This window comes from Neoarius graeffei, chromosome 18, assembly GCF_027579695.1.
Source record: "Neoarius graeffei isolate fNeoGra1 chromosome 18, fNeoGra1.pri, whole genome shotgun sequence".
Classification (NCBI taxonomy): Eukaryota; Metazoa; Chordata; class Actinopteri; order Siluriformes; family Ariidae; genus Neoarius; species Neoarius graeffei.
Genome location: NC_083586.1, coordinates 27,794,394 through 27,815,343, shown reverse-complemented (window position 1 = coordinate 27,815,343; position 20,950 = coordinate 27,794,394). Strand labels below are relative to the sequence as shown.

At 40.4% G+C, this 20,950-nt stretch overlaps 1 protein-coding gene across 5 annotated transcripts in view; it reads right to left on the bottom strand.

Annotated features, from left to right (window-relative positions):
- The window catches only part of runx1 (RUNX family transcription factor 1), an 84,173-nt gene that overhangs the window by 4,211 nt on the left and 59,012 nt on the right, over positions 1-20,950 (bottom strand). For 4 of the 5 annotated variants that reach the window (XM_060898631.1, XM_060898630.1, XM_060898634.1 and 1 more), the window contains 3 exons: positions 10,665-10,769; positions 4,920-5,087; positions 1,454-1,579 (listed from right to left, as the gene is read on the bottom strand). In XM_060898631.1, the coding sequence (XP_060754614.1) occupies positions 1,454-1,579; positions 4,920-5,087; positions 10,665-10,769 (399 nt within the window). The remainder of the gene's footprint in view (positions 1-1,453; positions 1,580-4,919; positions 5,088-10,664; positions 10,770-20,950) is intronic. The other variant, XM_060898632.1, reaches the window with a different exon arrangement.

The following is a 20,950-nucleotide window of genomic DNA, read 5'->3' as shown; positions in this document are numbered from 1 at the left end:
ATATGTCTGACATAACTTAAGTCAGATTTAATTAAAGCTTTATTTAGATGAGCTGAGTTTCATTCCAAAACAAATCCATATTCAATATTAACAAAATTATTCAAGCACTGAAAATCAGGCTACCAAAATGATTCAAGCCGTGTCTAATGTGTTTCTAATGTATATGAGTGATATACAGTACTGTGCAAAAGTCTTAGGCACTCTATTTTTTTCATATAAACTTTGTTATAGATTTCTATTTTATGACTTCTACATTATCAAGTCAGTAATAAATTATTTTAGAGTTCCATATGTTCATTTTCCAGCACAAAATTAAATGTTACAGAAAAAAAAAGTTTGTATCTGAGCAGCATATTACATAAGAGAGCGCTTTTCAGATAAAAAAAAAAACATAATGAAGGCTACTGGGTTTTGCTGCAAAATTAAGAAGCAAGTGTGACAGTCAAAGTGTCCAGAAGAACTGTGGCTGCTTCTGTAAGATGCTCAGTAAAATCTACAGCTCATTTCCTTATAAAACTGCACTCATTGTACTCGAGACTACTATTTCTTTAAAGCAAAGAGTTGGCTTACATCAAATATAACTTGGTTTCATTCATTATGGCTTATGGCAGGTTTATAGTATTTTATTTAATGTTGAAAAATTTAATTTAATTATTTTTAACCTGTTTTTGGTCTACAGCATTTCCTTACATGTGCCTAAAACTTTTGAACAGTACTGTATTATCCATCCATCCATCCTTCCATTATCTCTAGCCGCTTTATCCTGTCCTACAGGGTCGCAGGCAAGCTGGAGCCTATCCCAACTGACTATGGGCGAGAGGCGGGGTACACCCTGGACAAGTCGCCAGATCATCACAGGGCTGACACATAGACACAAACAAACATTCACACTCACGGTCAATTTAGAGCCACCAATTAGTCTAACCTGCATGTCTTTGGACTGTGGGGGAAACCGGAGCACCTGGAGGAAACCCACGCAGACATGGGGAGAACATGCAAACTCCACAAAGAAAGGTCCTTGTTGGCCACTGGACTCGAACCCAGGACCTTCTTGCTGTGAGGCAATAGCGCTAACCACTACACCACCGTGCCACCTAATATTATGATGATTATTATTATTATTATTATCTAAACTACTCTGCTTACTATAGCCAACATGCTTCTGATGATACTGATCCTGATGTGAATTATTTAACTGCCAATTAAAAAAAAAAAGCCCCCCGTATTTATATTCAGTCTGGTGTGAGTTTGATCCTACAGATAAACCAAAGCTGAAATTAATTAATAAGGAATCTGTCAGTGGAATTACTTTAGGCTCATTTTACGTCCAGAACTGTACACAAATTAGATTATAAAAAAGGTCAATTGCACTCGCATGTCCTTCTCAATTCTCTCTCAGTGATGCACAGATGATGTGATGTGTGATCAAATGCTGATGCGTTTGAGATCTTACAGTGTATTGGGTTGCGGCTGGGAGAGATGGGTGTCGTAGGGTGAATAGCTGGAGCAGAAATGGCACCCAGATAAGGATAGGATTGTTCATAAGACCAAGACGGAGATGTCTGCATTTGCCTGGAGTCTGAAAACAACAAGAAAACAGTGCATCGTAGTATTATTATTATTATTATTTTACATATTGACATATTATTATTACATTTTGAATTAGTTAAAAAAAATTATGAACACTAAAGCTCTTGTCCCTAACCTTCAGAGTTTTCATCTGTGTTTTCACAGATAACATTAAAACACCCACAGAGTCTCCATTAAACACTGAAGTCTGAATCTTAACATATACAAATCCGTGCTATAACCAGCTTACAGTGCTGTGATATTGCATTAGAAGTGGATTTGTGAGAACGATTACAGTATGTACACCTGGAAATAAGCATAATATCATTACATGCTAATGTGTCACTACCAGGAAATCCACCATTTTGGGAAATAAATAATTGTTCCATCCTGTGATATGGCCTGTTAAGTCTGACCTGGATTTCCCTTCATCCCACAATATCATCAGGGCTAATGCATAACTGTACAACAAACAAGACACCACAGGATAGAAAAAAGAGGCATTCTCTCTCTCTCTCTGATCCAATAAAGGCTCGCCGATAGCCTGCAGACCTCCAGACAGAAGGGGAAGGCGAGCCATCAGAGAGGAAGCAAATTACGCACAGCGGCCAAAGCGAGCATTTCAGATTGTTTCAAGTGGAGCCAGACTGCGGCGCATTGCCAAGTCTCTCCCCCCTCGAATCCCTACGGCCTTTTCCAGAAGCCCCCCCTCTCCTCCCTCCTTCCAACTCCCCAGGCCTAGTGCTGCTGCTATGGGCCAGGAGTCACACATGGCTGGGTGGGTGGCTTGAGGCGTCTTTGTGCATCCGGTGCAGGCAAAGCTCATTCATGTTTTACTGGACTCCCACATACATGCACATGTGGATACGAAGTGTGGAGGGAGCAGAATGAGGAGTGAACATGAACATGCTTATTCCTATACTTTTACTCCAGAACTAGACACAGACAGAAGACTAATATACAAATATACAAATATTTGGGGCATTTTGAGCACATCTGAATAGAAAAAAATGCTCAAAATGAACAGGTTTTATCGAGCATTCCATCAGCATGTCCATGGTTAAACTACGGAGATTATTATTATTATTGTATTAAGAATAAACAAGTGCATTTCAAAAGGGTTTCTATTCATAAAGTGATGTAGAATTTGTTTTCTCTCCTTCTTCTTCTTGAATAAACACACCGTCACTATTTATTCTTATCAACACCTCATCATCGTCGTCGTCATCATCATTTCAGAGCACAAATCTCAGTCTGCACTTCCTAAAATTCCACTCATGCAGTTCCAAACACTCGTTACATGTCACCACTGTTATGTCACTTCCTGTCAAAGTGCGAACAACTGCTTCACACACTTCTCAAATTTTTTGACAAACATCAACACAACACAAACGCTCCAAAAGACTGATCCCTTAAACATTCTAATACACTGTAATACACTCAACACACCCACCCACACCCACACACACAAATACACACGCCTGCCGGCCTGTGGTTCCAGCTGCTACTGATTTACTATATTATGAAAAAAGAAAAACACAGAGAGAAAAAGAAAAGAGAGAAGAGTGAGTGAGAAAGAAAGAAAGAAAGAAAGAAAGAAAGAAGGGAGAAAACAGAGAAAGAGCTCTTGAATGACTTAATAACAGTTTCCGCTGGCGGTGCTTCCACTGCTATTTCTGGCGGCGGGATCAGAGAGGAGAGAGCAGCACGCAGAAGGAAACGCACTGTTTCAGAGCTCTGCACTTCCACCAGCCATCCTTCCATCTCTGTGTTAATCTGTGCTCATTTCATCCCTCTGTTTTCCATTCATTCCTTTCTTCATGCTCACCCAAACTCAACTGTCCCACCCTTCTTGACTTTTTCACTGATCATGTGCTATAGGGTGCATGTTTGGTCTGCAGCTCTCATTTAATTTCTCTCGTTCTTGATAATAATAATAATAATAATAATAATAATAATGTGATATTAAAGTTCTACCTTGCTTTGGTGACTTGTTTAGTTTCTCTATTCTTCTTAATGTTACTTGCTAAATCTTTCAGGGCTTATATTTTGCTTAATCTTGAATTATTCCCATAAGTCTGTTTTAATAAAATGTCTGATTTTCTCATACAGCTGCTTCCTGTCAGTGGATTCTCACTTCCCTATTTTCCTTGGTCTGCTTCCTCTAAGAATGCATATGCAATCTCTCTCTCTCTCTCTCTCTCGCACACACACAGACACACACACAACTCACTCCCGTTTACAATCCTTCATAGAGGAAGAGAAAGTAACGAACAATCTCTCTCAAAGGCCCTCCTGTTTAACTACCCCAATTAGGTAATACCCAAAACAATGAACAAAAAAAAAAGGAGAAGTTCTGTTAGCATGCTAATATAATTCCTAACTGTTATAGTCAAATACAGTTCCGAGAAATTGGCTTCTTTTTTCATCTGGGAAATGGGTTTTAAAAAAGGCTTACTCACATTTCACAGTAAGCAGTTACTCAGAATTAACGTATAAATACTAAGCATATGTTAACAGCATGATGATGTGGCCTTCACTACACTGGATTCTGTTGTGCAACTGCTTTGAAATTGTTTCGTGTATTAACTGTGATTGAAAACATTCTCGTGTTGTACTATTTTTCACCCAGCAGGATAAAATGGGGCTTTCCAGTCGAAAAAAAAAATTCAAAGTGAAATTATTTTTATGGCTTCAGTTACATTTTACAAGACTCTGGTGTGTGTGTGTGTCTGTGTCTGTGTGTGTGTCCTGCTCAGGCACGCTCATCTAAGTTGCAATCAAAGGTGGCCTTGTTCCCTTCATTTGTTATGTCTGTAGCGTCGATGGTGTGTCACTACATATCCTCATGTCACTTGGTAAGAATAAATAAGACATCAAACATATTTAACAGTAAATGATCAGAAATAAACTGCCTTTGTTTGTGGCCTCACTGCAAAAATTATATTTTAGTAATGGATAGTATCTAATATTTATAAATCCAGTATAATATTTCAGCCTCTTTTAGATGCTTTTAATCATTTCAGCAGGTTTAATAAGCTTCCATTTGGTTTATTTTAATCTTAAAAGAAGAAACTCTAGAAATATTTGACTATATTGAAAATATTCTCACTTGTTCTTCTTTAACTTTTGCTTCTCGAAAGCTACTATAATAGACAGACAGACAGACAGACAGACAGACAGATAGATAAAAGTATTCTCTGGCATCCCAAAAAATTGTCCTGAGCTGAAAGGAGAGTGTGTGTAGAAGCCTCTCAAGACACACAATCCTATTGGATGTGTGAGCTGATCACATCTTTAGACAGTGCAGCTCTTTTCATTCATTTCTTTAAAATCCTCATTTAACTTACCAGGTATTTGGCTGTGGGCGGGGCTACCAAAAGGAGGTGTGTTCAGAGCGGGGCGGGGATTGGGCGCAGAGGCCTGGTGAGGACTGCACCTCATGGCACTCCTCCTCAACTGCTCGGAAAAGGCCAGTGCTCCTGGCTTTACAGCTTCTTCCAGCTTTTGTCTATGTCCTGTGTGAAGACACACAAAAACACCCCAAGGGAAGCGTACTTATATATGAGAAGAAAGAGGAAGATGATCATGTGCATCCCAAAGACAGGTGGCTGAACATGCACGTAAAACTGACCCGCGTATACGAATAAAGATCCTTGTTTTGATCATCACATCATTGTCCAGTGCCATAACATCCTTTTTCATCTGATTTTTCCAGCTCATTTTCTGATTCCATTTCAAACGTTAATAATGACTCCCAGACTATCATCTGTTGTGTATCTCATTGTCAGGACCCCACTGGTGTAGTGGCACCACAACAGAATGTTTCAGTTAGATGACGAGGAAGCAACTTGGCAGGGATGAAGAGCGGATGAAAGGATGGAAATATCAGCAAGAGATAGTGTAGTACGATGAGCAGTTGAGCATATGGAATATACCAGTATATAGACTATAATAAAGGTTTATAATTGAGTCATGACTAATGGCATGAAATGCTTTTTTTTTTTTTAGTTTTTCACCTCAGAGGCTTTATATACACTGCCTGGCCAAAAAAAAAAATGAGTCACCATTTGGATTTAAATAAGCAAAGACATAAAAGCCTTTGATTGAATAATTACTGCAGTGATTAATGTGTTTCAGCTGGCAACAATTCTTTTAACCCTAACTGATGCAGTGAGTAGCTTCTCATTTCTTAAACAAACACGTCGGAAGACGTAGCCCGTGCTCATGGAAAAAATGTTGCAGAAGGCTCAAATTATTGACCTGCATCAAGCAAAGAAAACAACTAAGGAGAATACTGAAATGACTGGAATTGGGTTAAGAACTATCCAATGCATTATTAATACCTGGAAGGATAGTGGTGAACTAACAACTTCGTGGAAAATATGTGGCTGGAAAAAGATTCTGACTGACCATGATCAGAGATCACTTAAATGCTTGGTGAAGTCGAATCGTAAAAAAAAAAAAATTGACAGTAGACCTCACGGCTATGTTTAATAGTGAAATTAAGAGCATTTCAGCACCCACTGTGTGATGAGAACTCACAGGATTGGGACTAAACAGCTGTATGTCCATAAGAAGACCACGTGTTAGTGAGGATAATCAGGAGAAAAGGCTTGGAATAAGGTCATGTGGTCTGATGAGTCCAGATTTACCCTATTCCTGAGTGATGGGCATGTCAGGGTACGAAGGGAAGCACATGAAACGATGCATCCATTATACATAGTGGCCACTGTACACACCTCTTGAGGCAGTGGTATGATCTGGGGTTACTTCAGTTGGTCAGGTCGAGGCTCAGGAACATGCTGGGACAATAAAATGAAGTCAGCTGATGACCTGAATGTACTGAATGACCAGGTTATCAAAGCAATTGATTTTTCTTCCCTGATGGCATGGGCATAAAATTAGGGCTCAGCTTGTAAAAGAGTGGTTCAGGAAGCATGAGGAATCATTTTCACACATGAACTGACCACCACAGAGTACCGACCTTAACCCCATTGAGAATCTTTGGGATGTGCCGGAGAAGACTTTACGCAGTGGTTTGACTCTCCCATCATCAAGACAAGATCTCGGTGAAAAATTAATACAGCTTTGGACTGAAATAAATGTTGTGACATTGAATAAGTTTATTGAAACAATGCCATGGCGAATGCATGCTGTAATCAAAGCTAAAGGCGGAGCAACCAAATATTAGAGTGCATGACTTTTTTTTTGGCAGGGCAGTGTACATTATGAATATGAAACAATGTGAGACAGAAATAGTAATTAAAGGGGACATATTATGTATGAGAGGGTGGCACGGTGGTGTAGTGGTTAGCGCTGTCGCCTCACAGCAAGAAGGTCCGGGTTCGAGCCCCGTGGCCGGTGAGGGCCTTTCTGTGTGGAGTTTGCATGTTCTCCTCGTGTCCGCGTGGGTTTCTTCCGGGTGCTCCGGTTTCCCCCACAGTCCAAAGACATGCAGGTTAGGTTAACTGGTGACTCTAAATTGACCGTAGGTGTGAATGTGAGTGTGAATGGTTGTGTGTCTATGTGTCAGCCCTGAGATGACCTGGTGACTTGTCCAGGGTGTACCCCGCCTTTCACCCGTAGTCAGCTGGGATAGGCTCCAGCTTGCCTGCGACCCTGTAGAACAGGATAAAGTGGCTAGAGATAATGAGATGAGATGAGATATTATGTATGAGAAACTTTTTCAGTGCTTGTGTGCATGCATTTGGGTATCTGGAGTGCCTACTAACCCACAAACTCTGAAATAAGACAGCCCAGGAGAGTTTCTTTTGTCTTGCCTATTTCATAAAACATGAGCTTCAACAAGCTGTTCAGATTTGGCTCCACTTTCTATGTCACAACTGGAGCTCATTAGCATTAACCTGCCCCCTCATCTGAGTATCTTCACTCATGGCTTTAGTGAATGAATATTCATGAGGAAAGTGGTACCTGATTGGGGGGGTAAACAGTGACTCATTATCATTTAAAGGAACAGGCACTCAAATCAGCCGTTCTGAACAGGGTTGTTTAGACAGGGTGAGAAAGGAACTGTGATGCTTTATCCTTGTGGTATGTTGACCAAACCATACCACAAACATTTCATTAAGGCCAAGTTTACATTAGACCGTATCTGTCTCGTTTTCTTCGCGGATGCACTGTCCGTTTACATTAAAACGCCTGGAAACGCCGGGAAATGGGAATCCGCCAGGGTCCACGTATTCAATCCAGATCGTGTCTGGTCCGGTGCTGTGTAAACATTGAGAATACGCGGATACACTGTGCTGAGCTCTAGCTGACATCGTCATTGGACAACGTCACTGTGACATCCACCTTCCTGATTTGCTGGCGTTGGGATCACACACACAGCGGCTCAGTCCCGAATCACTGCTCGTGCGCTTCACTCGTGCGCTTCACTCGCGCTCTCTGTGAGCTGCGCAGGGCCGGAGTGCGCACCCTCCAGAGGGCACTCGCTGTTCAGGGCGGAGTGATTTGGAGCGCAGGAGGAAGCGCTGAGCTGCACTGAGGTTTATTTACACATTTCAACCTCCTTCAGGCGCTTAAACTCAGTGAGAACATGAACATCACAGCCAGGTGTGTGTATCTGCTGGAGAAGGTGTTCGCTTGCCATCCTTCCACTTGCAAGTGGTGAGTGACTTGCGCATGCCCGATATGCACCGGGATCATGTGACGTGCCGTCTAATTAGTCATGTGATTAGCGTATCCGTGTATTGGCGTTGCTGTGTGCACGCAAATCGTTTTAAAAACGTTAATCTGATGATCCGCTGATTCGAAATAATGTAAACAGGGCCTAAGACCCCAAGAAACTGTGTCAACTCGTGGAAAAAGGGTATGTCACTTTTAAGAGTTAGCGGAATTCATTCTTAGTCCATTTGGTGCCGAGTTTCTAGATTTCTGAGGAACAATACAGTGTGCATGTATGTATATGTGTGTTTGAGAGATTGATTTTGAATTAGTATAAATACACAACTCAAACACAACTCTAACATCCTGCAAGAAGTATGGAAATGTGTCGTTGTTTATATTCAGAAAGTGTGTGCAGCTGCTGAGGGAGGTCTTTTGAGGAAAGTGCAGTTGTTATTTCAATTTATTGCTAAATACATACAAATGCTTTCCACATATGTGACCAAGCTTGTCTGTAAATTACTGCAAACCAACCGAGGAATGTTTTGAAATTTTTTTTTTTTTTGTATTAATTTGCTGTGTCCTCAAACTACTGATGTGCTGTGTAGCTGTGTGTGTGTGTGTCAGGCTCGAGAGGAGAAATGCATTTCGGATCGTGTCTGCATATTCAAACGTACATGTTCATGTGCGTTTCTATTCCATGCATAATCTCTGATGAAAAGCATTCTGCATGTGAAATTTGTTTATGTGCTGTATACTCGACATCGTCCACTCATCACTGAGCATGAGTGTCTGAATATCTGCTCCTGACCTCACACGTAGACAAGCAGGAAGCAGGAGGGATTAATGATTGCAGGCGATGAAAGGAAGGAGGGGGGATAAAGGGACAAAAAAAGACGAGTCTCTCAGCTGTGCGAAACCATCACGCACACTTGCCTGTATTCTCCTAGACACATGCACACCGACACGAAAGGAGGAAGTCCTCCTGAAACCAGAGCTGCCTTTCGAGGACTTTGAAGAAGAAGCCAGCAGTGGTGAAGCCTCCATATGGTGGCGAGGCGCCGGAATAACGGACCGAGCGGGAATAGCCCTATGGCTTCCATGAGCACAAGGGTGGGGCATGATATGCTCTCATATAACACACGTACATACACATACACACACGTACACACACACACACTTCAGCCCTTCATAATAAACAAAGTATATCCATGATTTATGACAAGACGGATATAATGTGGGTTCTTTAGATAAGTTGGTATCAGAATAATGATTTTTTTGTGTTTTAATAAAGACAGCTATGGATGAACCACAGCATTACCAATTTCAAATGAGCAGTATTAATATGAAAACTGAAAAACTCAGTACCATTTGTGTCTGATCAAACACGAAACAGCCTATTTAGTCAACAGATTCAAACCTAACACAATATTTTATACATTTTCTCTTTGAAGCTTTTCTTCTCTGTTCTATCTTTGCTACAGCTGCTGGAAGAACGCAGTAGTAGTAGTAGTAGCAGTATCACAGTCATAGTATCAGTAGTAGTGGTAGTATCAGTAGTAGTATCAGTATAGTAATAGTAGTAGTAGTATCAGCAGCAGTAGTAGTGGTAGTGTCAGTATCAGTAGTAGTATCAGCAGCAGTAGCAGTAGTTGTAGTAGTAAACAGTAACAGATTAGCAAATATTAGTAAACAGTAAAAATTAGTAAAATATTAGCTGTAGTAGTGGTAATAGTATCAGCAGCAGTAGTAGTGGTAGTATCAGTAGTAGTAGCAGTAGCAGTAGTGGTAGTATCAGTAGTAGTAGTAGTAGTAGTAGTAGTATCAGTACTAGTATCAGCAGCAGCAGTAGTAGTTGTAGTACTAGTTGTAGTAGTAAACAGTAACAGATTAGTAAATATTAGTAAACAGTAAAAATTAGTAAAATATTAGTTGTAGTAGTGGTAATAGTACCAGTAGTAGCAGTATCAGTAGTAGTAGTTTCAGTGGTCATAGCAGTAGTAGTAGTAGTAGTATCAGTACTAGTAGTAATGGTAGTATCAGTAGTAGTAGTAGTAGTAGTAGTAGTAGTATCAGTATTAGGCTGTAATGGTTTAAAGAGATACACCGCAATCATGTGTAGACCTCAACACATTGTGTCTATTAACATACCACCAACCACCACATTAGCATAAAAAGCTGGTGGATAACCATCAACCACAATAAAACAGCCCGAACCACACACACACACACACACACACACACACACACACACACACACACACACACACACACTCCTATAAACATGCTTAACTCATTTCTTGGCAAGAAATGCAGCTTAAATCCCAATGATGTTGACTAATGACTAATGTTATGTTTACTGGCATGAAAAAAATCAGCTATATTGACATGTAAGCGATAAAACTTTGATCAAATATTTGTGCCATTCTTTTAGTCAAACTACCTAAAGATTAGACTTTAAAACTTACGACGTGGTTCTCTTGGTCCGTCTACCGTGATCTTGATGGCTCTCTGATAGGTGGCCACTTGAGGGGGGTTAGTGAATACGGTGATGGTGAGAGTAAAACTCTTCCCTGTGAGTGAGAGAGAAGGGGGGGGGGGGGGGGGGGAACAGACACAAATTATGGAGCTTTAAAGTGTGTAAAAGATGCTTCTGAACAACAGTCTGTCCTCTCTTCCTTAGTTACACACTCAATCAGATGGATGTTCCTATTGAATATGTACTGTACAGACACACAACACACGTGCAGAGTAGCTTGCTCGTCCCTGGTACAGACCCCAAACACACAGAAGGCAACATGGTGCAACATCATGAGTGAAATAAGGAGAAGAGGTGAAATGAGAGACGCACCACTCAGTCACACAGACTGTCTTTACTCCTCATAAACACATACACAGACTGACTGAAATGCAAAACATCCTTCTGCTAATCCACACACACACACACACACACACACACACACACACACACACACACACACACACACACACACTTGCACAAAATTACAAGAAAGATACTTTTATGTCCATCATTTTTAAACAATACTACTTGGACAAAGATATTAAAGGGGCCAGCTCACTCTTCCCAGAATCCAATTCGCTGTTTTGTTTACGTTCAGGCCACTGCATTTTGAAATCACGCAACAACTATTCTGTTACATGCATGTCAAGTTATATGGTTTCCCCGTATTTTGTACAGGAAAATGCAATTTTTTGGCTAATATGGCGTGCACTGATTTTCATACGGGAAAATTACGTTTTGTATCAGAGATTTTTTCCGTTACTCTGAGAATTTTCTTAGCATCCACCATTTATTTTTTCATACACGCATGCCCAATGAAACAGAACTATTTTCGATTTATGTGGTTTTATAGTTGCACGTGGTTTTCTCGGTCATTTAAGTGCATTGGCTCGGACTGCCCTAGATTTTCAATTTAACTTCATAATTTATTAATATTTTCACTTATCCTTGTTTACATAATATACTTGATGTGGTTCAGTCATCTTTAGTAGGATCTAACACTGCTTGTGGTGTCAACACACAGCAAAATCCCCCAGTGTTGAATTCACACCCAGAGTGTTTATATAATATCCAACTGGTCACAAATTAACTCTGAAAGTGTTAATTCAACACTGGGGATTTTGCTGTTCACTTTTTTCTCAAATGGAACTTTTACTAACCTTCATTTACTGTTTGACATGATTATATATGTGACGAGTCATGGAATCCACGGACACATGTCGGCCGAAACGAATCCGAGAAAATCGCAAAAGAAGCATTAATTAATGCTTCTTTTGCGATTTTCTCGGATTCGTTTCGGCCGACATGTGTCCGTGGATTCCATGACTCGTCACATATAATTTATTACATGTAACCTACGATTTTAATTAATATACCTACTTAGTACTGCTGTTATAGTTCAAGTAATTTTCTTTGGTGCAACACTTGTCAAATAGAACTTTGTGTAATTTTTATGAACGATTTAATATTAATACATTTTATTTGCAAAATTTACATCAATAATTCCGGTATTACTGATACAATGTATATTAAATAATTAAGTTTATAGTTCACTCATTCTCTTTAGTGGATAATTGTTTAGTTGGCTGTACATATAGTCCTTTTTAATTCAGTTGTTTTCTCTGGGATCTAAAATTTCTTTTTATTCAGTACATGCTTATTTGATCCCTTTAACTTGATGCAGTGTGATAAATATGCCTATTACAATAGGAGTGTATAATGTGGAATAAAACAATCTGTGGTTTGGATTATATATTGGAATTTTTTCTCGTGTATAAGGGCTCATGGGTGTATGTAAGGGAAAAGTACAGATTCTGTAAGGGCATGGGGAACTAAAGGTTGACATGTATGCTGTTAGTTCTCTGTGCAGCAAAACCTCTGCAAATTCACTGTTATTAATCCCCTCCAAATCCATCTCGGATCTTTTGAACACAATATGCCTGATTTTTTTCTTTCCTTCAAGGCCACCTACGAAACGGCTGAGTCTAGTTCTGGTCCATTACAACAGAATAACCATACAAAAACGGAATGGATCAATCAAAAGAATTTGAAATATAACTACTTTGACAAAAGCTCTTCAATTTCATGGTACAATTTATGATTTATGATCTGTGGTCTAGGATGTTGCCGCATTGTTGCAGGTAGTTTCCTAAACGTAACACAGTGGAATATCGATGGCATCAAAAATGGTGACTCGCTTCTTAGAGCAGAGGATTCTGGGAAGCATGGACCCGCCCCTTTAAGATTCTAGATATTAGTCAGACAAAGATACAAAAAACGAAAGCAAACTGTAAGACATGAGACACAAATCAGATTATTATTCAGTTTATTTGTGATAATTCTAGCAATAAAATATTTGTTGGTTCCTCTCAGTTTCATTTGCTGAATGAATCCCTGTTGTCCTGTTACTCTGAGATGTACAGAAAGAAAAAGAAAAAAACAGAAGAGAGAATTCTTGCACAAATGGCGTGACACGCCTCTTCCATCTCTGGGCTCTCACTCATCACTGTGATGATGAGACAGACCCCCGGGATGTTGCAGACTCAGAACCAGCGATAACTTAAAGTCACAGCTGCCCATGACACAGTGCAAACCCCCCCCCCCCCCCCCCCCACACACACACACACATATACACACATAGACATACACAGATGACTAGACAAGCAAACATATACATGCACCGTCTATTACTCAGTCAAGTAGACCTGGGAAGAACTCCCAGCTGTTCCCAAAAATCTGATAAACTAACCTCAGCTACCCACATACACACCCACCCACACACACACACTTGCACACAAAGGGCTTAGCGTGCTCAGGGTAGAGCTGGAGCTCGACAACATGCGCTCGGTGTGCTATTCTCAGCTGTGGTTCTCTGACAACTCTTCTTTCAGAAATGACCTCAATGCACAAACACGACGGTGTATAATAATTATACTTCAATGTTCCTATTCAAGTGTAAATTACCCTGTCAATTTTACTCACGATGTTTTCGAAAGCAAATGACAAATTTTCTTCACATAAAATTCTTCTTAGACCCAGATTTGGATCTGAACTGCATTATTTGCTTTAAAGGGGAACTGAAGGCAATTTTTTTAAATCAAAATTCTATTTATCTCATTTTACAAAATGTGGGAATGCATTTCTGACAGCTATTTTGTCACTGCTATAGCAAGTTATGAGTGTTTGAAATATGCTATGTAATATATCAGTCCATATGTCAGAGCAATGGCCGTAAACGAGATTCGTTGAGACCTGTGTGAGACTTCGTAGGATGGAAGTAAAACGTACAGCGGGAATCAAAGTGACCAACATCTGCCAACGTTGTTAAAAGACGCGCGTGTCCTCCTTCGTCCTCCTACATTCAACATGGCTAAAAACCGAAAAGGCTGATAAGTGTAATATAATATGCCAATACAAGTCACAATATAAGGTTAATAAAACCGAAAACGTAATTGAATAACATGTTAATTAACAAATAAAGCAAGTTTCAAAATTACTTCAGTTCCCCTTTAATCAAGCTGACACGACTGATTTTCTCTATCAGTCTGGATATTTGATTCTGAAATGAACAAAGGTTAATTATTTTTATCTTGATAAAAATGAGGTATCTGACTAAAATTTATTAAGTGAACTTTATCCTGAATCACAAAGATGACCTAATCTCATTATATAGTATTCATTCCCTTCAGTGTTTCTTCTGTTTTGTCGCATTACAAGCTGGAATTAAAATGGATTTGGGGGTTTTAGCACCATTTGATTTATACAAAATGCCTACCACTTTGAAGGTGAAAACTGTTTTTTTTCCCCCATTGTGACACAAACAATCCATCCATTATCTGTAGCCGCTTTATCCTGTACAGGGTCACAGGCAAGTTGGAGCCTATCCCAGCTGACTATGGGATAGAGGCGGAGTACACCCTGGACAAGTTGCCAGGTCATCACAGGGCTGACACACAGAGATAAATAACCATTCACACCTACGGTCAATTTAGAGCCACCAATTAGCCTAACCTGCATCTCTATGGACGGTGGGGGAAACCGGAGCACCCGGAGGAAACCCACGCGGACACGGGGAGAACATGCAAACTCCGCACAGAAAGGCCCTCGTCAGCCACTGGGCTCAAACCCAGGATTTTCTTGCTGTGAGGCGACAGTGCTAACCACTACATGACTGTGCCGCCCTGACACAAACAATAATTAAGATGAAAAAATAGAAATCTGGAGTGTGCATAGGTATTCAGTGCCCCCCCCCCAAAAAAAAAGCCAATACTTGTAGAGCCACCTTTTGCTGCTATTACAGCTGCAAGTCTCTTGGGGTATGTCTCCATTAGCTTAGCACATCCAGCCACTGGGACTTTTGCCCATTCCTCAAGGCAAAACTGCTCCAATTCCTTCAAGTTAGATGGGTTGCGTTGGTGTACAGCAATCTTCAGGCTATGCCACAGATTCTCAATTGGATTGAGGTCTGGGCTTTGACTAAGGTATTCCAAGACATTTAAACGCTTCCCTTTAAACCACTCCAGTTTCTCTTTAGCAGTATGTTTAGGGTCATTGGCCTGCTGAAATGTGAACCTTCATCTCAATCTCAAACCTCTGGCTGACTCAAACAGGTTTTCCTCCAGAATTGCCCTGTATTTAGTGCCATCCATCTTTCCTTCAGTCCTGACCAGCTTTCCTGTCCCTGCAGATGAAAAACATCCCCACAGCATGATGCTGCCACCACCATGTTTCAATGTAGGAATGGTGTTCTAAAATAGAACTTTTTGGCCATCATATGAAACACCATGTGTGGTGATAACCCAACACATGGTGTTTCCCATGATGGCCAAAAAGTTCTATTTTAGTCTCATCTGACCAGAGAATCTTCTTTCATGTGTTTGGGGAGTCAGGCACATGCTGTTGGGCAAACTCCAAATGTGTTTTCTTATTTTTTCTTTAAGCAATGGCTTTTTTTCTGGCCACTCTTCCATAAAGCCCCACTCTGTGGAGTGTACGGCTTAAAGTGGTCCTATGGACAGATACTCCCATCTCTGCTGTGGATCTTTGCAGCTCCTTCAGTGTTATCTTTAGTGTCTTTGTTGCATCTCTGATTAATGCCCTCCTTGCCCGGTCTGTGAGTTTTGGTGGGTGGCCTTCTTTTTTAGGGTTCGTAGTGGTGCCATATTCTTTCCATTTTGCTATAATGGATTTAATGGAGCTCCGTGGGATATTCAAAGTTTGGGATTTTTTTTATAACCCAACCCTGATCTATACTTCTCTACAACTTTGTCTCTGACCTGTTTGGAGGCTCCTTGGTTCTCATGTTGCTTGCTTAGTAGTGTAGCAGAGTCAGGGTCCTTCCAGAACAGGTTGATTTATACAGACATCATGTGACAGATCATGTGACACTTTGATTGAACACAGGTGGAACTAATTATGTGACTTATGAAGTGAATTAGTTGGACCAGCTCTTATTCAGAGGCTCCAACTCTCCTGCCATGGGCGGGAGATCTCCCGCTTTAGGGAATATTTAGAAAATCCTCCCAACCTCCCGCTGACAACATAAAAATCTCCCGCCCGCCCTTACTACACATGATTAGTTAAAAAATATATAACTTGATACATTTATGTTGACGAAAATTAATAGCTGACTTTCCGCTTTTCGTGTGTCTGACATTGTATGGGTGGACTCAAGTGTGTACCCCGCGGTATATGCTGATTCCCTGGTCGGTACACCGATCGGTGTAATGGGGGGATTGGAGTGAATGCCGGAGGCATGCGCGCGCGGATCAAGTGTGCATATGAATCGAGCGGAATTCGGTCCGCCACAGGGTCATACTGAGTCACTCAATGTCTTAGCAGTTACCGATAAAGCATACAGATGGTGCTATTAATGATACGCGCGAGAGAATGAGAAAACCCACGACACTCAACCATTTTGTTTGTTTTTTTGCGTCTGCATTTATCGCCTGCTTGTCTTTAACTTTATGTTCTCTTGAATGAGATAATGAAACGAAGTTCCGTTGGTGGAAATGGCGAAAGCCAAACTACGAAAAAAAAAATATCAGAAAATCACCAAGATAAAGTTCGGGTCGCCCGTCGCGATGGTCGCCAGGAACAAATGGTGGACTATTTTGGACGGCAGCAAGATGACCCTATATCTGACAAGGTTAGATGACCAGACCAGACGTTAGATTCTAACGAACTTGTCTGACTTTTTTTGTCTGATTTTTACTAACTTAGACTTAGAAATAGAATATTATTAGAAGAATATTATCATCAGAGGGTCTACCATTGGCAATTTATAATAGTCATTATTGACATTAACATTGACTTTAGGCATATTAAAGTTTGGTCTATAGTCACTGGATTTATCTAGATCTGTTACTATTAATAAGATTTAATTGACACGAAATGTGGTGAATCATTCATATAATATATATACACATCATTATACACACACACACACACACACACACACACACACACATATAAAACTCGCCTTCGTGCCTACGGCGCTCAAACTTGTCTCCCTCCGAGCTACTCGCAGGGAGGGAGAATCTCCCTCTTTGCAATTTCCCAAGTTGGAGCCTCTGCTTATTTAGGGGTTTCATACAAAAGGGAGTGAATACTTATGCACACTCCAGATTTCTGTTTTTTCATCTTAATTATTGTTTGTGTCACAATAAAATAACAATTTGCACCTTTAAAGTGGCAGGCATGTTGTGTAAATCAAATGCTGCTAAACCCCCCAAAATCAATTTTAATTCCAGCTTGTGATACAACAAAACAAGACAAACACCAAGGGGGATGAATACTTTTGCAAGACACTGTATACACTCGCTGGCCACTTTATTAGGTACACCCATACCCCTGCTGTTTTCTGCGGTTATCTAATCAGCCAATCCCTTGACAGCAGCACCATGCATAAAATCATGCAGACACAAATCAAGAGCTTCAGGTAATGTTCACTTCAAGCATCAGAATGGGAAAAATTGTGATCTCTGTGACTTTCACTGTGGCATGGGTGTTGGTGCCAGATGGACTGGTTTGAGTATTTCAGAAACTGCTGACCTCCTGGGGTTTTCACACACAACAGTCTCTAGAGTTTACACAGAATGGTGTGAAAAACAAAAAACACTGAGTGAGTGACAGTTCTGTGGTTGGAAATGTCTTGTTGATAAGAGAGATCTGAGGAAAATGGCCAGATTGGTTTGAGCTGCCAGGAAGGATATAGTAACTCATATAATCACTCTTTACAACCGTGGTGAGCAGAAAAGCATCTCAGCATACATCAGCAGAAGACCACATTGGGTTCCACTCCTGCCAGCCAAGAACAGGAATCTTAAAATCAAGAACAAGTTCCTATTAAAGTGGCCAATGAGTGTATGTATATTATATATTATATATAACCCTAATAACTGAATTATTAATTAAAAGCCTAATGAAAGTTGTTGGGCGGCACGGTGGTGTAGTGGTTAGCGCTGTCGCCTCACAGCAAGAAGGTCCTGGGTTCGAGCCCCGGGGCCGGCGAGGGCCTTTCTGTGTGGAGTTTGCATGTTCTCCCCGTGTCCGCGTGGGTTTCCTCCGGGTGCTCCGGTTTCCCCCACAGTCCAAAGACATGCAGGTTAGGTTAACTGGTGACTCTAAATTGACCGTAGGTGTGAATGTGAGTGTGAATGGTTGTCTGTGTCTATGTGTCAGCCCTGTGATGACCTGGCGACTTGTCCAGGGTGTACCCCGCCTTTCGCCCGTAGTCAGCTGGGATAGGCTCCAGCTTGCCTGCGACCCTGTAGAAGGATAAAGCGGCTAGAGATAATGAGATGAGATGAGATGAAAGTTGTTGTTGAGTGTTGCTGCTTTCTCTTCATTTGATTATTCAGTTTGCCATACCTAAACCATAATTATGTGTGCATTTTATGGCTTAAAATCCTTGCAAAATTCTTTTCAAATTACCAACATGTTAGCTAGTTGCCTGGCACTGGATAACACACAAGATTACAATTCATGTTATAATGATATACACATAAATTTGCTACGCTCCAGCTTTAATCTGTTGTAAATCAGTTGAAATGCAGAAATAATTTAAGTTACTTAAGTTGCTAAATTAAATAGCTTAGAAATTTAAGTAGCCTAGGGCTCTCACCAGTCAACTAGGTTAGCTAATGTTAGCATTGTTATGACTAGTTCATAATAAGGGCTCCAGTGAGATTTTGAACAGTAATATCTAGCACTGAAGAATTCAGCTGAATTACCTCCAACAATGAGGTTATGTTTTCAGTGTAGCTAGTTTGTTTATCTGACTGCAAATAGGATTTCGCAAAACCTCCTGACCCGATTTCACTGAAATTCAGTGGAAGAATGTAGCATGGACCAGTGAATAACCCATTAAATTTTAGAGTGACTCTGAGTTGGGGGAAAATTCAACAAATTTAGTTTCACTTTCGTCAATGTTGCAAGATACAGCATTTGGCCTTGGCAGAAGTCTGAGCTCAACAATGCCATACATCTTAAATTCCAGTAGATGGCAGTAAAGTTCATCCATCATCCATCCATTATCTCTACCATTTAGCCATCAGGGTCGCAGGGGAAGCTGGAAGCAGTGGGAGGAAACTGGAGCACCCAGTCGGCTGCGAGGTTCGAACCCAGAACCTTTTTGCCGTGCTGCCCCAATAAAGTTCAATTGTGAAAAACATAATCAATGTAGAAATACAACGACTCCATATATATCACGATCCTCATTCATGGGTACCAGTAATCCTCTAGGACACACATGTAGGCACATAATTCAAATAGTTTTGGAAATATATCCAGACATCACTATAAAGTGGTTGCGTTTACAGATTTGCATAACGTAGAAGAGTCGATTATTGTCCTTGGCGGAGGTCTGCATTCTCTGAGTGCTCTTATAGTTTGTCATAAACCTACTTGTGGAGCTATAGAAGGTGAGACTCATGGTACAGGTAGGCCATTTGGGTGTGTTACACATTTAACAGTCCATATATATAGTACTAGTCAAAAGTTGGTACACCCCTACTAATTCATACGTTTTTTCAGTATTGTGACTATTTTCTACATTGTAGAACAATACTGAAGACACCAAAACTATGAAATAACATATGGAACATTTATGGAATTATGTGGTAAACAAAAAAGTGTTTAAAAAAACCCTAAATATATTTGATCTTTTAGATTCTTCAGCATAGCCAGTGTTTACCTTGATGACACTTTACACACTATTCGCATTATCTTAACCAGCTTCATGAGGTAATCACCTGGAATGCTTTTTGATTAACAGCTGTGCCTCATCAAAAGTTAATTAGTGGACTAGTTTCTTGCCTTCTTAATGCGTTTGAGATCAAACAGTAAACAGTACATAATAAAAATAAAGTAAATAGCCCTATTGTACAACTGTAATAATCCATGTTATGTCAAGAACCGCTCAACTAAGTAAAGGGAAATGACATCCATCATGACTTTAAGACATTGTCTTTTAATTAATAAAAAAAATAAAGAAAAAACATCAAATTAGAAGCTGTGTCCAAACTTTTGACCGGTACTGTATGTCAATAATAGCATCTAGCTGTAAAATCCAATATCAGTGTAGCGTAATACCACAGACAAGCCCAGAACTAATAATAATAACAGAAACTCTTAACACACGTCTCTCTGTTACTCTTGCACTCCCACACAGACACCAGATACAGACACACGTTGTGGTTGAGTAGTTTTACGTTGGAGGGAGAGAGCGAGAGAGAGAGAGAGACATTCTGTCTGGGAGGAGCAGAAACTCACTGTCCAAACAGCCAGGAAGTGCACAGTGTTCCTTAAGGGGATGTCTCCCCACACACAAAGTCTGTTTGTGCGCTGTGTGTGTTTGTATGAGTGCGTCTATATGTGTGTGCGTGCGTGTGTGTGGACCATTGCCTGAGGACTGTGTGTGACTCACTAGTCCATTCCTATACAGACTCTGAGGAAACAAATGACAAAGAGAAAGAAGAAAAATAGAGGTATAGATGCAAAGTAAGAGAGACAGATCCGGACTGTTCTGTTACTGCTTATCAAACACCATCAGCAGCCTTTCAAGGTTTTGTGTGTGTGTGTGTGTGTGTGTGTGTGTGTGTAGTTTACATTTCTCCCTCTTACTTTAAACACTCTATTAAATTTTTTGCCACCCACACTAAAATTATTTCCACCACAGTGGAAAGCAGCAACTGTCAGGTGTATACACACACACACACACACACACACACA